The sequence below is a fragment of the Convolutriloba macropyga genome, chromosome 14 (genome assembly GCF_964194025.1).
Source record: "Convolutriloba macropyga chromosome 14, txConMacr16.3, whole genome shotgun sequence".
Classification (NCBI taxonomy): Eukaryota; Metazoa; Xenacoelomorpha; order Acoela; family Convolutidae; genus Convolutriloba; species Convolutriloba macropyga.
The window spans coordinates 13,847,959-13,859,167 of NC_134481.1; the positions used below are offsets into that span (position 1 = coordinate 13,847,959).

At 41.3% G+C, this 11,209-nt stretch overlaps 2 protein-coding genes across 2 annotated transcripts in view; one reads left to right on the forward strand and one right to left on the reverse strand.

Annotated features, from left to right (window-relative positions):
- The window catches only part of LOC142353267 (syntaxin-binding protein 3-like), a 19,228-nt gene extending 18,878 nt beyond the window's left edge, over positions 1–350 (reverse strand). Inside the window, exon 1 of the mRNA XM_075405498.1 lies at positions 87–350. Coding sequence (XP_075261613.1) covers positions 87–139 — 53 coding nt within the window. The 5' untranslated portion in view covers positions 140–350. The remainder of the gene's footprint in view (positions 1–86) is intronic.
- The window catches only part of LOC142353266 (catenin alpha-like), a 14,625-nt gene extending 3,683 nt beyond the window's left edge, over positions 1–10,942 (forward strand). The window contains exons 2-6 of the mRNA XM_075405497.1: positions 3,210–5,078; positions 5,581–5,775; positions 8,650–8,795; positions 9,277–9,449; positions 10,248–10,942. Coding sequence (XP_075261612.1) covers positions 3,210–5,078; positions 5,581–5,775; positions 8,650–8,795; positions 9,277–9,449; positions 10,248–10,747 — 2,883 coding nt within the window. The 3' untranslated portion in view covers positions 10,748–10,942. The remainder of the gene's footprint in view (positions 1–3,209; positions 5,079–5,580; positions 5,776–8,649; positions 8,796–9,276; positions 9,450–10,247) is intronic.
- The last annotated feature ends 267 nt before the right edge of the window (positions 10,943–11,209 follow it).

The following is an 11,209-nucleotide window of genomic DNA, read 5'->3' on the forward strand; positions in this document are numbered from 1 at the left end:
TTGTATAGAAAGGGGAGTGGGTGAGGCTTCCATGGAAAGAGCCAGAACAATTTCCTGTCAAAGAACAAGGTTAAAAAGGGTCTAGCCTGTTCAGCATTTTGTTGATGAGTACATCCTGTTGTACTTCTTGCAGGACCATAGTGTTTGTATGTATGTACGTATAGGTTAGGTTGCACGCGTTGTTATCTGTACCAGTTTACATAAATACTCAAAGGTATGGTAACATCAATAGGCGTGCTTCAGTGGACAACTATTGCAAACGTGCACGTGATTTATTTGAGATTTCTCTGTCTGGAACATGCATCCGTTCTTATAGTCTTATATTCTGGACACTAGAATCGCACCTTAAAAGTACTGGGAATCTCTTCTGTCCCCCCCCCCCCCCAGCTTAGTCGCGATTTATTTTTTACAACCCACAGGCGCACGTGCATTATTTTTACCTAGTAACGTGCTATACAACAACACATAATTTGTATCTGGGGGTCATAAAAACACTGGGGGGGGGGCAAACAGAATAGATCCAGTACTGGCTAGTGGCGCAGCATCTTAGATAAAGTTAGGGACCAATTATGATCTTTTTATCGCCTCCACCACCCCACTCCCGCTTAGTGGAGTGGGTACATTGGTTTTACGGGTGTTTCGCATTATAGCCCCCCCCCCCCATAAAATTATAGCCCCCCCATAAAATTATAGCCCCCCCATTATGGTATAGTTACCATGATTGGGGGGGGGGGGCTATATATCTGACCACTCAGCTAGGGGGCTATAATGGGAATGACCCAATTTTACTCCTCAAGATGCACGTGCTATTTTAATTTTTTCAAATGGCATTGTGCAGCATAATAAGTCATAAATAGTACTGAAGTGTCGAGAAAAACACGGGGGTGCTATAGATTCATAATTGAATTTGGCTGTTCTAATTTCTGGATCTTTTCCGTTTGTGCCCGACCCCCCCCCCCCCCAAAGCTTAGTGGGTGCATATTATTTGCATATTCCCAGACGTACGTGCCATATTTTTACATAATGATTTACTATGTAATGGCACGTGTTCTGTTACGGGGGGCTGCAAAACTTTCTGGGGGAGGGGGCACAAACGGAAAAGATCCTAATTTCTGATCTCGGTTTTAGTGGTTTTTATTACACGATAAGTTGGTGATGAAATTAAGAATTGCACTTGTGTGAGATCGTTATCCTGCATCTAATGGTTCTGTATTTTGCTCCAAAAAAGAAGAGGTTCGAAACGTTAATTCCTCTCTTGGGCCGATTTTTCTTTGGGGATTGAACTTTGTTTCGGAAAAAATCAATTGCAACTGCAATGAAATCTCAAAATGTATCTTGATATCTGAATAGTTTTTTGTCAAATAATTAAAACACGAGAACCGGATCTAGCCGTTTTTAAGCTTAAATTTGCATCTGGTATCCCTTTTGTAATTTTTATAGGATCTATTATGTTTCGCCCCCCCCCCCCCGCAGTCTGTTTTACGCCCCCTCAGTTACAAGTTATATGTTGTTATATAGCACGTTACTGTAAGGAAATAGCACGTGCGCCTGGGGGCGTAAAAAATTATAAGCCCACCAAGCTGGGGGGAATAGAATAGATCCTTTTTATAAAGCAACTTAAGATCCCCAAGATAGCATTAACTCTCGTGCGGTAAAAGGTTTTGTAGGATCTTTTCCCTCTATGCCCCCAGTCTATTATCCACCCCAGTTAGAGAGCACGTGTTATTACACAAAAAGAATGGGACCACCGTTTTTCTAATTTAACAGGTTGTACCCTGATAACTAGATATTAAACCTTCTCCTGAAATTCTTGACGTGTTAAATTCTCGTGAAGGAGAATAACGCTGAAAATAATGACAACCGGGATCTATTTTGTTTCGCCCCCCCCCCCCCAGCTTAGTGAGCATAAATTTTTAATGACCCTCAGGCGCACGTGCTATTTTCTTACATGATAATGTGCTATATAACAACACATAATTTGTAAAAACAGAATAGATCCAACAGCCATTGTTTTGGGAACGTATTAAAATGCGTATCTTGGGCCCGCGCAGTTCGTTATGCTCCCTCAGTCACAGGGCACGTGCCATTGCTTGGTAAATCATTGTTAAAATATGGCACGTGCGTGGGGGGGAAGGGGTTTGCAAATCATGTGCACCCACTAAGCTGGGGGGGGGGGCACAAACGGAAATGATCCTAAAATACTGCAGAAATTTTTGGGTCTTTCCCATTATAACCCACCAGCTTAGTGGTCAGATAACCTATAGCCCCAAAATGGTAATTATGCTATTGGGGGGGGGGGGGGGGGGTGGGGCGTAATGGGAAAGACCCAAATTTTTAAACGGGCGTTATGAATATAAAAAAAAATCGGAGCTATTCTGTTTCGCCCACCCCCGCTCCCCAGTGTTTTTACGCCCCCAGTTACAATTTATATGTTGTTATATAGCACGTTACTATGTAAAAAATAGCACGTGCGCCTGGGGGGCGTAAAAAATATAAGCCCACTAAGCTGGGAGGGCCAAAACAGAATAGATCCAAAAATTCCAAAGATTTCATTGACCATTTGACTGGGCTCCAAATATTCTCGTCAAGTCGAACGGACTAGAAGTTTAAATGGCTTTATATCCAAACATTTTGTGGGTCTTTCCCGTTCTAGCCCCCCATGAAAATATAGACCCCCATTATGGTATATTTACCATGATTGGGGGGCTATAGGTTATCTGGCTGGAGTTAAGCTGGGGGGGGGGGGGGGGGCTATAATGGGAAAGACCCCATTTTCTTTAGTGGTTCACTAGTCATCAGTTATCACAAATATGGTAATATTTTTTGACTTATTGCAAAATTACGACGGAAAAGTTGCAAAAAAGTGATGCCACTCCATTTAAAAATTCGACTAACGAAATGCTTGGAAATTTATCATCTAAATGTTACTTGGATGATTCCGCTCTAATTACTTCCCAGAAGTTAGACTCGAGAAAATTGAGAACAAATCGTTATGTAAAAATATGGCACGTGCGTCTGGGGGTTCAAATAATATGCGCCCACTAAGCTGGGGGCACAACCGGAAAAGATCGATTTGTCATACAAAAATGAGTTAACAAAAACACACACACACACACACACACACACACACACACACAGTGTCCTGAATTTAGTCGGATTATGCAGAATCTTTTTAGTCTAAAAGATGATTATCCTTTGATCTATTTCAGACTCCGATGACTTCCCCTTTGGACGGTAACGAGCAGTCCCTCGACATCAAATGGGATCCACAAGCAGTCGAGGTCCACACCAAGTCCATCCAGCAGGCGCTGGAACCCCTGGTGAACAAAGTGACAGCTCTCATGAACACGAATGGCGATTCTGGACTCAAGAAGGGAAAGTCCAAGAACGCACATGTTCTGTCCCTCGCCATTGAAAGAGCTACAGCTGAATTTATAGAGAAAGCGGAACAGATTGCGAAAGAGAACCCGTTTGTCGAGAACGACCTTATGAAAGCTCTGGATGAAGTGAAAGCGACTGGAGATAGAATGCGAGTTGTGACTACCGATTTTTGTGAAGATCCTCTATCGGTGAACGTCCGCAAGCATTTAGTAACGGCTTCGCGTGAACTTCTATCTGCTGTAACACGACTTTTAATCATTGCTGATATGGTAGATGTTCACGTGTTACTCAAATCGCTCAAAATTGTGCGGGATGATTTAGATACAATGAAGAAGGCCAGCTCTCAGCAAGAACTTTACTCAAAGTTCCAGACTTTTGGCGAAGGGATGATGGATCTGGACAGCAAAGCGTACCATAGACAAATTGACCTCAGAGATCCCCAGCAGCGCGATGACATGGCTTCGGCAAGAGCTACCATGAAGAAAAACAGCATGATGTTATTTACTGCTTCTAAAGCGTACATCAGCAATCGCAATGCCCCGGAAGCGAAGAACAATCGAGATTTTGCCTTCGAACAGATGGAAAATGCTGTCAATACCATCGGGAAAGTTACTACAAGTAAACCGTCTGGAAAGCCGAAAGCGAAAGACAGTCCAGGGTTCCTCGCGGCTGCCATGGATGACTTTGACAGAAGATGCGTAATGGAGACAGTGTCCTACAAAGATTCAGTATCTCGACCAGCTCTTGAGAAACGACTCGAAACGATTATATCTTCGGCAGCTCACATGGCAGATCGTCCGCATACGAGAGATGAAAGACGTGAACGAATTGTGAACGATTGCAACGGTGTCCGGCAAGCTTTGCAAGATCTTCTGACCAGCTATGAGAAAAACGCAGGCAAGCCTGACCGAAGTCTTGAATTGGACACAAACCTCGGAAAGACCAAAAAGAAGTCGAAAGATTTGCGACGACAGCTACGACGTGCGGTCGTTGACCACGTATCGGATTCTTATGCTCAGACCGATGTGCCAATTCTGATGATGTTTGAAACCGCTAAGCAAGGAAACGGAAAGTTATTCCCGGATTTCGCGGCTGTTTTTGAAGAGCATACTAAAAAGCTGATTGAAGTCGCTGAGTTGTGTTGCTCGATGAGCAGCGACATCGAGGGAGTCAAGCTTGTCCGCTATTCAATCCGAGAACTCGAAAGTTTGTATCCCCAAGTCATAAACGCGGCTAAATTTCTCAGTCACAGTCCCCGAAACAAGCTGGCAAATGAAAACATGGATGTCTTTAAGTCGGCTTGGGAAACACAAATGCGAATTTTGACTACAGCTGTTGATAATCTTCTGACAATTGACGACTTTTTGTCTGTCAGCGAAAGTCACATTTTGGACGATGTGAACAAATGCGTTTTTGCTTTGCAGGATTGCGAATCGGAGGAACTTGACAAGACCGCGGCTGTAGTACGTGGTCGAGCCAATCGTATTTGCCAAGTTGTGACTCAGGAGATGGAAAGTTTGCCTAGGAACACGACTTACAATGATGAGGTCATGCAGGCGGTGTATGCGTTTAGAGATAACATTATGCCGCATTACAGTAAGGTTGTGGAGAATGCGATTGAGTCCCTGGCTGTGAACAAAAATGGAACCATGGATGAGAATGAGTTCATTGATGCGTGTAGATGGGTCTACGATGGGGTAGGTTGTGTTCAATGTAATCACTTTTATTCAAATGGTTATGCCCGAATTCCAGTCTAGGCTATTGCCCTATCGGAGCTGTTATGTCACAATTATGTCTAAATTAACAGCAAACTGAACAATGCTTACACAATCTATGCAACATTCTAACGATAGGATATAATAATATAACTTAACAGAGTTTAGATTATTGCTTCATACACTTGGTTACTGATTCTCCTTTCCATATGTTGGCAAAAATTCCAGTGAACAGATTAAGGAGCGCATCCTTATGGCAACCGTGGATGCTGCAAATAGTTAAACAATGATTTCAAATCTTTACGAGTTGATGTATTATAAGGAAAGAACTAATATTTCACCTTGTTCTGAGCCAATTTTTGCGGTTTGATCAAGAGCAGATGATAAAATTGGGTTAACGAAATTTCTAATATGCTAGGAAGTTCAATGTTTTGTTTTACTTTTTGTGCGTTCGCGTCTAAAACATGCGTTTGCGTCTATTTAGGTGCGTGAGATCCGCCGTTGCGTGCTTGTGAACCGTGCCTTTGACGAGATAGACTCGGATAGTGACTACGAGGAACAAGAGGCAGCCGAGCAGAGGTCCAGGGCAAACTCATATGCCCACACACCTGGATCTGGTAGTCAGAGAGGACGGCTAGATAGTAACTCCAAAACTCACACCTCTTCAGGAACTTGGCAGGTTGGAAAGCGAAAAATCCCCCCTCCTGAATGTTTAACCCCCAAATTTTACCCCAACCAGTAAAGTTAGGATCCCTAAGCTTAGTCGGTTAGCTTAGACTAACTCAAGTGGGTAATGTTAAACATCCACGAACCGGTAGCGACGCTATTATTGGTCTCATTGTGGTTTATTTGCTTTTTTCGCCATTATTTTATGTTGCGACCATTTGATCACTTCTCAAAAAGTCAAAGAGCGACTTCCGTGCCGACCTCTACCGCTCTGCGGCCGAGTTTGTGCGCTTGATGGCATTTATTGCTCTCTTGATATGAGTTTTTAGATCAATAGTGTGATATATGTTTTGATAATAGAAAAGGAAAATTTAAACTCCAAATGATATTGAATCGAATCACACGAACTGGAATATTATTAAGCTCTTTTACATAAAGTTTGAGATTTCTGTCCAAAATAAAGACAGAATTTCAAATCAGACGTTTTAGAATGGAAATTTCTCGTGTTCGACCCCAGAGGTCTTTGTGACTAAAGATCTGTCTATTTCGCGTCTATTGTCCGGCTCGATAAAACCTAATAGTTTTTATGTCGTTCCTTTTCGAGTGTTTAAATGCTCTCAAACGAAGGCTTGTAGCAATTATGTTAGTCATGTGGTCTCTTTTACTCGATTTTTTGCCCTGCCATTTTTTTCTGACCCTTTCAACTTTTCGTCCTCAAAAAACGGGATGAACAGGTAAAGCCCGGATGGAATTTTGTCGATGAGTAGCACGCTTAGAGCCTTACGCCCTACTAGTCTCTAAATATGCTATTCACCAAATGACTGCGCAGCACTCTTAGAGCTGTACGCCCTCTTAGTCTCTAATTATGCGATTCACCAAAAGTGTTTTGAAAAAAAGTTCGTGGAAACAATTTTACTTCACCGTTTCCTTAAAGCAGATTGCCAGACGTCCTTTGACTGCTGTCTCTGGTTAGTTTTTTGCCACTAGTTGCTGTCAGCCTGAACCGTTAATGTTTGGGTGTTCTCCTTTTTTTTACAATTCAAAGACTTTGAATTGTATTGGGACACTGTCTGTATGTTTCTGTCCATTTGTTTTGCATGAAAATTTTAACCACTAATTTCAAAGTCGAATAACGGTGTTTGAACGAAAAGTTGTTTTCTCGCTATTGGGTCTTTGTTCACAAGCGGCTATTTGACTTTGTTTTTTTTTCGTTTTTCCTATTTTGATCTGATTTTTTTCTGAAAGGTTTTTCTAATTAATTCATAGTCCATTTTAGATCCTAACTTACCTCAATCATTGTTTCAACTGAATGGATTTTAATTTCTTCTTTCATTGAATCGTGCAATGTTGTGAGTACAGTCAATGTCAAAAGAGCAAAATAAAAAGCCATAGTGCATTAGGTTTATCAAAGTTCACAAGAGCGATTGCTAGCTGGCATTTGTTTATTCGCCTAAATTGGAGTTGAATTAAGTGAAAGTTTAGAATCTCGCTGAAACTGCACACCGAATTAGAACAGATATCACTTTGAAACAAATTCTGTCAATTTTTATCTTTTTTGTTTCAATCCCGATACTGGCAGCAATTTGCCGGCTATGCTTTAAAAGGGTGTTGTGATAATGTTAAAACAGGTGTTTTAAGCAATGTTAAGATTGTAAGTCTTATCTTTGCTCCCTATTGCAAGAGGTGACTTTTCTTGAATCGATTTTAATCAAGGCAATTATCAATTATGATAGAGTATTAACTTTCACGTTCAAGCATATGCGTAGTTGAGAGGTCGAAAATCCTTTAAACCTTTTAATTGCTCTCAAACGAAGTTTGTAGAAATTTTATTGTTCCTGTATTTTATCCGATTTTTCGTTTAACGATTTTTCTTTTGACCCTTTTGAATTTTGGTGCGCAAAACCGGGATAAACCGCTAGGGATGTATCGGAGAGGCATTAAGTGACTAAGCAGCTCTCTTAGATCTTAACGCCCTACTAGTCTCTAAGTATGCGACTCACAGAAACTGTTTTGGAGACATAAGTTCCTGGAGTGAAGGGCGGTTCTTCGAGTTGGACCCAACTCCCCCAATTACCCTATCCCCCTACCCCACTTCAGCCCTTAATCCTCACTTCAGACTTCAAACCCCGCACCTGCACATCTTTCCACCCAAAACCCAGCGCGTTCGTTCAACCCCCCCCCCCCCCCCCCTCTGTGCCCTTCGTCACCCCCCCCCCCCCCCCCTCTGTATATTGTTCGCTAATCTTGTTTGCAGGTGCTTGAAGATGTTCTTGGAGAATACCTCAAAGGAGTATGAATCGCTAAATATTAAATTATTAATAGCCGCCCTCATCTCAGCCGGCTATTATTGCGCTCGTATTTTTTTTTTACTTCGTCAAACTTTTTTTCGCTTTACCATTTTGCCGCTTTTTCGACATTTTGCGTGAAATCTTTTTGACTTCTCTAGGCTAGTTTCTCTCTTCTCTCATTCTGCTAAAAGTGAATTTGAACATCAGTTGCTAAGCAAAGCAATTCAAAATGAACAGAGTCGGTATAAAAAATTGAAGTCAGAAATAGAAACGGGATAAACCCATAAAGCCCAATTTTAGATGCCCGCTATTTGAACGTCGTTCCTATAAGTCTTAGTTACCACCTCTAATGCTTATTGGTGTTGATAGTAGCCCCTGTAGCCGCTCTCTAAGAAAACAGAAGTATGTTCAACTACGAAATGCCATCAAAATAAATCGGACTTAAAAAATATTTTTGTACAAAAATCTTTTTTTTTTCAATATATTCTATTCGTTCAATCCCAATCATGCTTATTGGAATCAACGGCGGCTATTTTCCGGCAATCTGCCGGGTATGTTTTTGTTATCTAAGGTTGATCAAGATTAATTGAACTGCTTAGGTGTCAAATGGTGGGAATGTGGACACCCTGAGTCAGCCCAGATCCAGGACAGCGAGCATGACCGAGAATCAGATGCTAACACAGATGAGTCAGCAACAACTGCAACAGAGCATTGATGATAACCAAGTCAACCGTGCCATGATGAGGTCAGTTATCAATCGTGCAATTTTTGATTGGCTGATGCATAGAAAACGAAAGATATCAAGAACAATAAAGTTTTTACATTGAGACGTCACAATACCATCTGTCATTTCGCTCTATAGAAACTTCAAATTTAGCTCTACAAAAAGCAGACAATTTGACTAGTTTTATGTTATTAGCCCGCACTTTTGATTACTCAGCAGATTTCTATCAAAACATTGAACTTAATAGGGCAACCAGGTGGGTTTACCAATGGGAAAACCAAGCCAATTATTGGATAAGTTTTTTTTTGTTTATTGGTGCTTAGAACTTACTGATGCTCTAGACTAATATTTCCGAGTTTCTGATCGAGTATGGTTGTTGTTTTTGTTCGATAGAAATTTTTGTACATTGGTACTGAGTATGTTGCTTTGAATTTATTATTGATTGATGCTCTAGACTAATATTTCACAATTTCTGACCGAGTATGATGTTTGTTGTTGTTAGGTCTCTACCTGAGGAAGAGAAGCAGCAGATAGCAGCTGAGGTGGCTGTGTTCAAACAGGAGAAGGCCAAGTTGGATGCTGAGATCACCAAATGGGACGAGACTGGCAATGATATCATCACCCTTGCCAAACAGATGTGCATCATCATGATGGAGATGACTGACTTCACTAGAGGTGTGTCAGTTTCGGTGTATTTTCTCTTATGCTTATAGCTCAGGGAGTGAATTCGGGGGGGGGGGGATGTTGGGATGGGATGGGATGGGATGGGTGAATGATCGTGTTCACTGGTTTAATATCACAATTTCTGTAATAGATTCTCTGGGTTTGAAATTGCTCTCAAACGTAGTTTGTAGCAATTATATTAGTCCTCTGCTCTTTTTTAATGCAATTTTTCGTCTGAGGCTTTTTGACTTTTCGTCCTCAAAAACGGGATAAACAGGTAACGCCCAGAGGGCATTAAGTGCCCCGCGCTGCTCTCACCCCACCCCCTCCTAATACTAGCATCCCTTCGCCCCAACTAGCTATTACCAAAGCCAGCCGTTCGTTTGGGAGCAATTAGCACGGCGTTACTCGGTTATGTTCGTTTTGTTGGGATATTGTTTCTCACTTACTTTCTGTCAAGTAAAGATAAACATTTTATCGACTTTGTTGGATATCTAAGTTCTATGCTGTCCTCGTTCTTTTAGCTTGTGAGAGAAATTTCCGAACAAACTGTATAATGTTAAGCTGTTCATCAACACTAGGCTATTTTTATAATCTTTGAGTGAGCTATCAATGATAGTGAATGGTCCTATGCAGTCCTCGTTTTATTTTCTTGTGACAAATTATCGATGTATTCAGCAAACTGTAGACTGCTTAGTTTTACTTTAACACTAGGAATTTTGGTCATCTTTTGATGCACTATCAATGAGAATGGTTCAAATGGTCACAGACGACGCATAAGTTTCAATTCACGTTGGTTTTACTTTGTAGGTCGTGGTCCTCTCAAAACGACCATGGACGTCATTGGAGCTGCCCAGAACATCTCTCAATTAGGCAAGACTATGGTGGAACTAGCTGGCGAAATAGTGGAACAATGCGTGCAGTCCAGAACCAAAGTGGACCTGCAAAACTACTTGAAGAACATAGTTCTCTACACACACCAGCTTAACATCACAAGCAAAGTCAAAACTGACATTACCCAAATTGGAGGCGAAATGGTCCTATCGGGTCTCGAATCTGCAATCTCTCTAATCAGCTCGGCTAAGAATCTCATGCAAGCTGTAGTGCAAACAGTGAAAGCGGCTTATGTCGCCTCGACCAAATACAGAAGCGGGAACAACAGCACTGTGGCTGTTGTGGTTTGGAAAATGCGAGCACCCGAGAAGAAGCCTCTAATCAGACCCATAATGCAGGAAGAAATTAACGGAGCAGTACGGAAGGAATCAAAGTATGTTGTTCATCCAGTGAGAGAACTGGGAGAATTCAGATAGAGAATTGTGGAAAAATGCAGCTGTTGTTGATAATTATGATCCTTAAACAATCAGGTTTAATTGTGATTCAAACTTTTTAGCTTCTAGAATGTTTCTCTGTCTGTCTGAGTCATCTTTTAGGCGCCATTAATTTAGAATTACATGATTGCACATGGATTAAAACTGAGAATTGTGGAATAGCATCTTTTTAGCTCATAAGGTTTAGGGGTATAGGAAGGTTACAGATTTCCGATCATGCACTTTCGAAATACATTTAGTAACAGAACGATCATGGTAAGCCCCGTTTCATCTCGAGCCCGAAGAGGGATATGACAAATGAATTAATTCATTAACACTTTCTATAAACTGAGTTTTAGAGTTCTTGGTTGCCATATATAGCATCATGTTGCGATGATTGCATGTTTCAATATCTATGAATAAGAATTTTGCCCAAATCTGATGTGCAATTATGAATAAACGCTG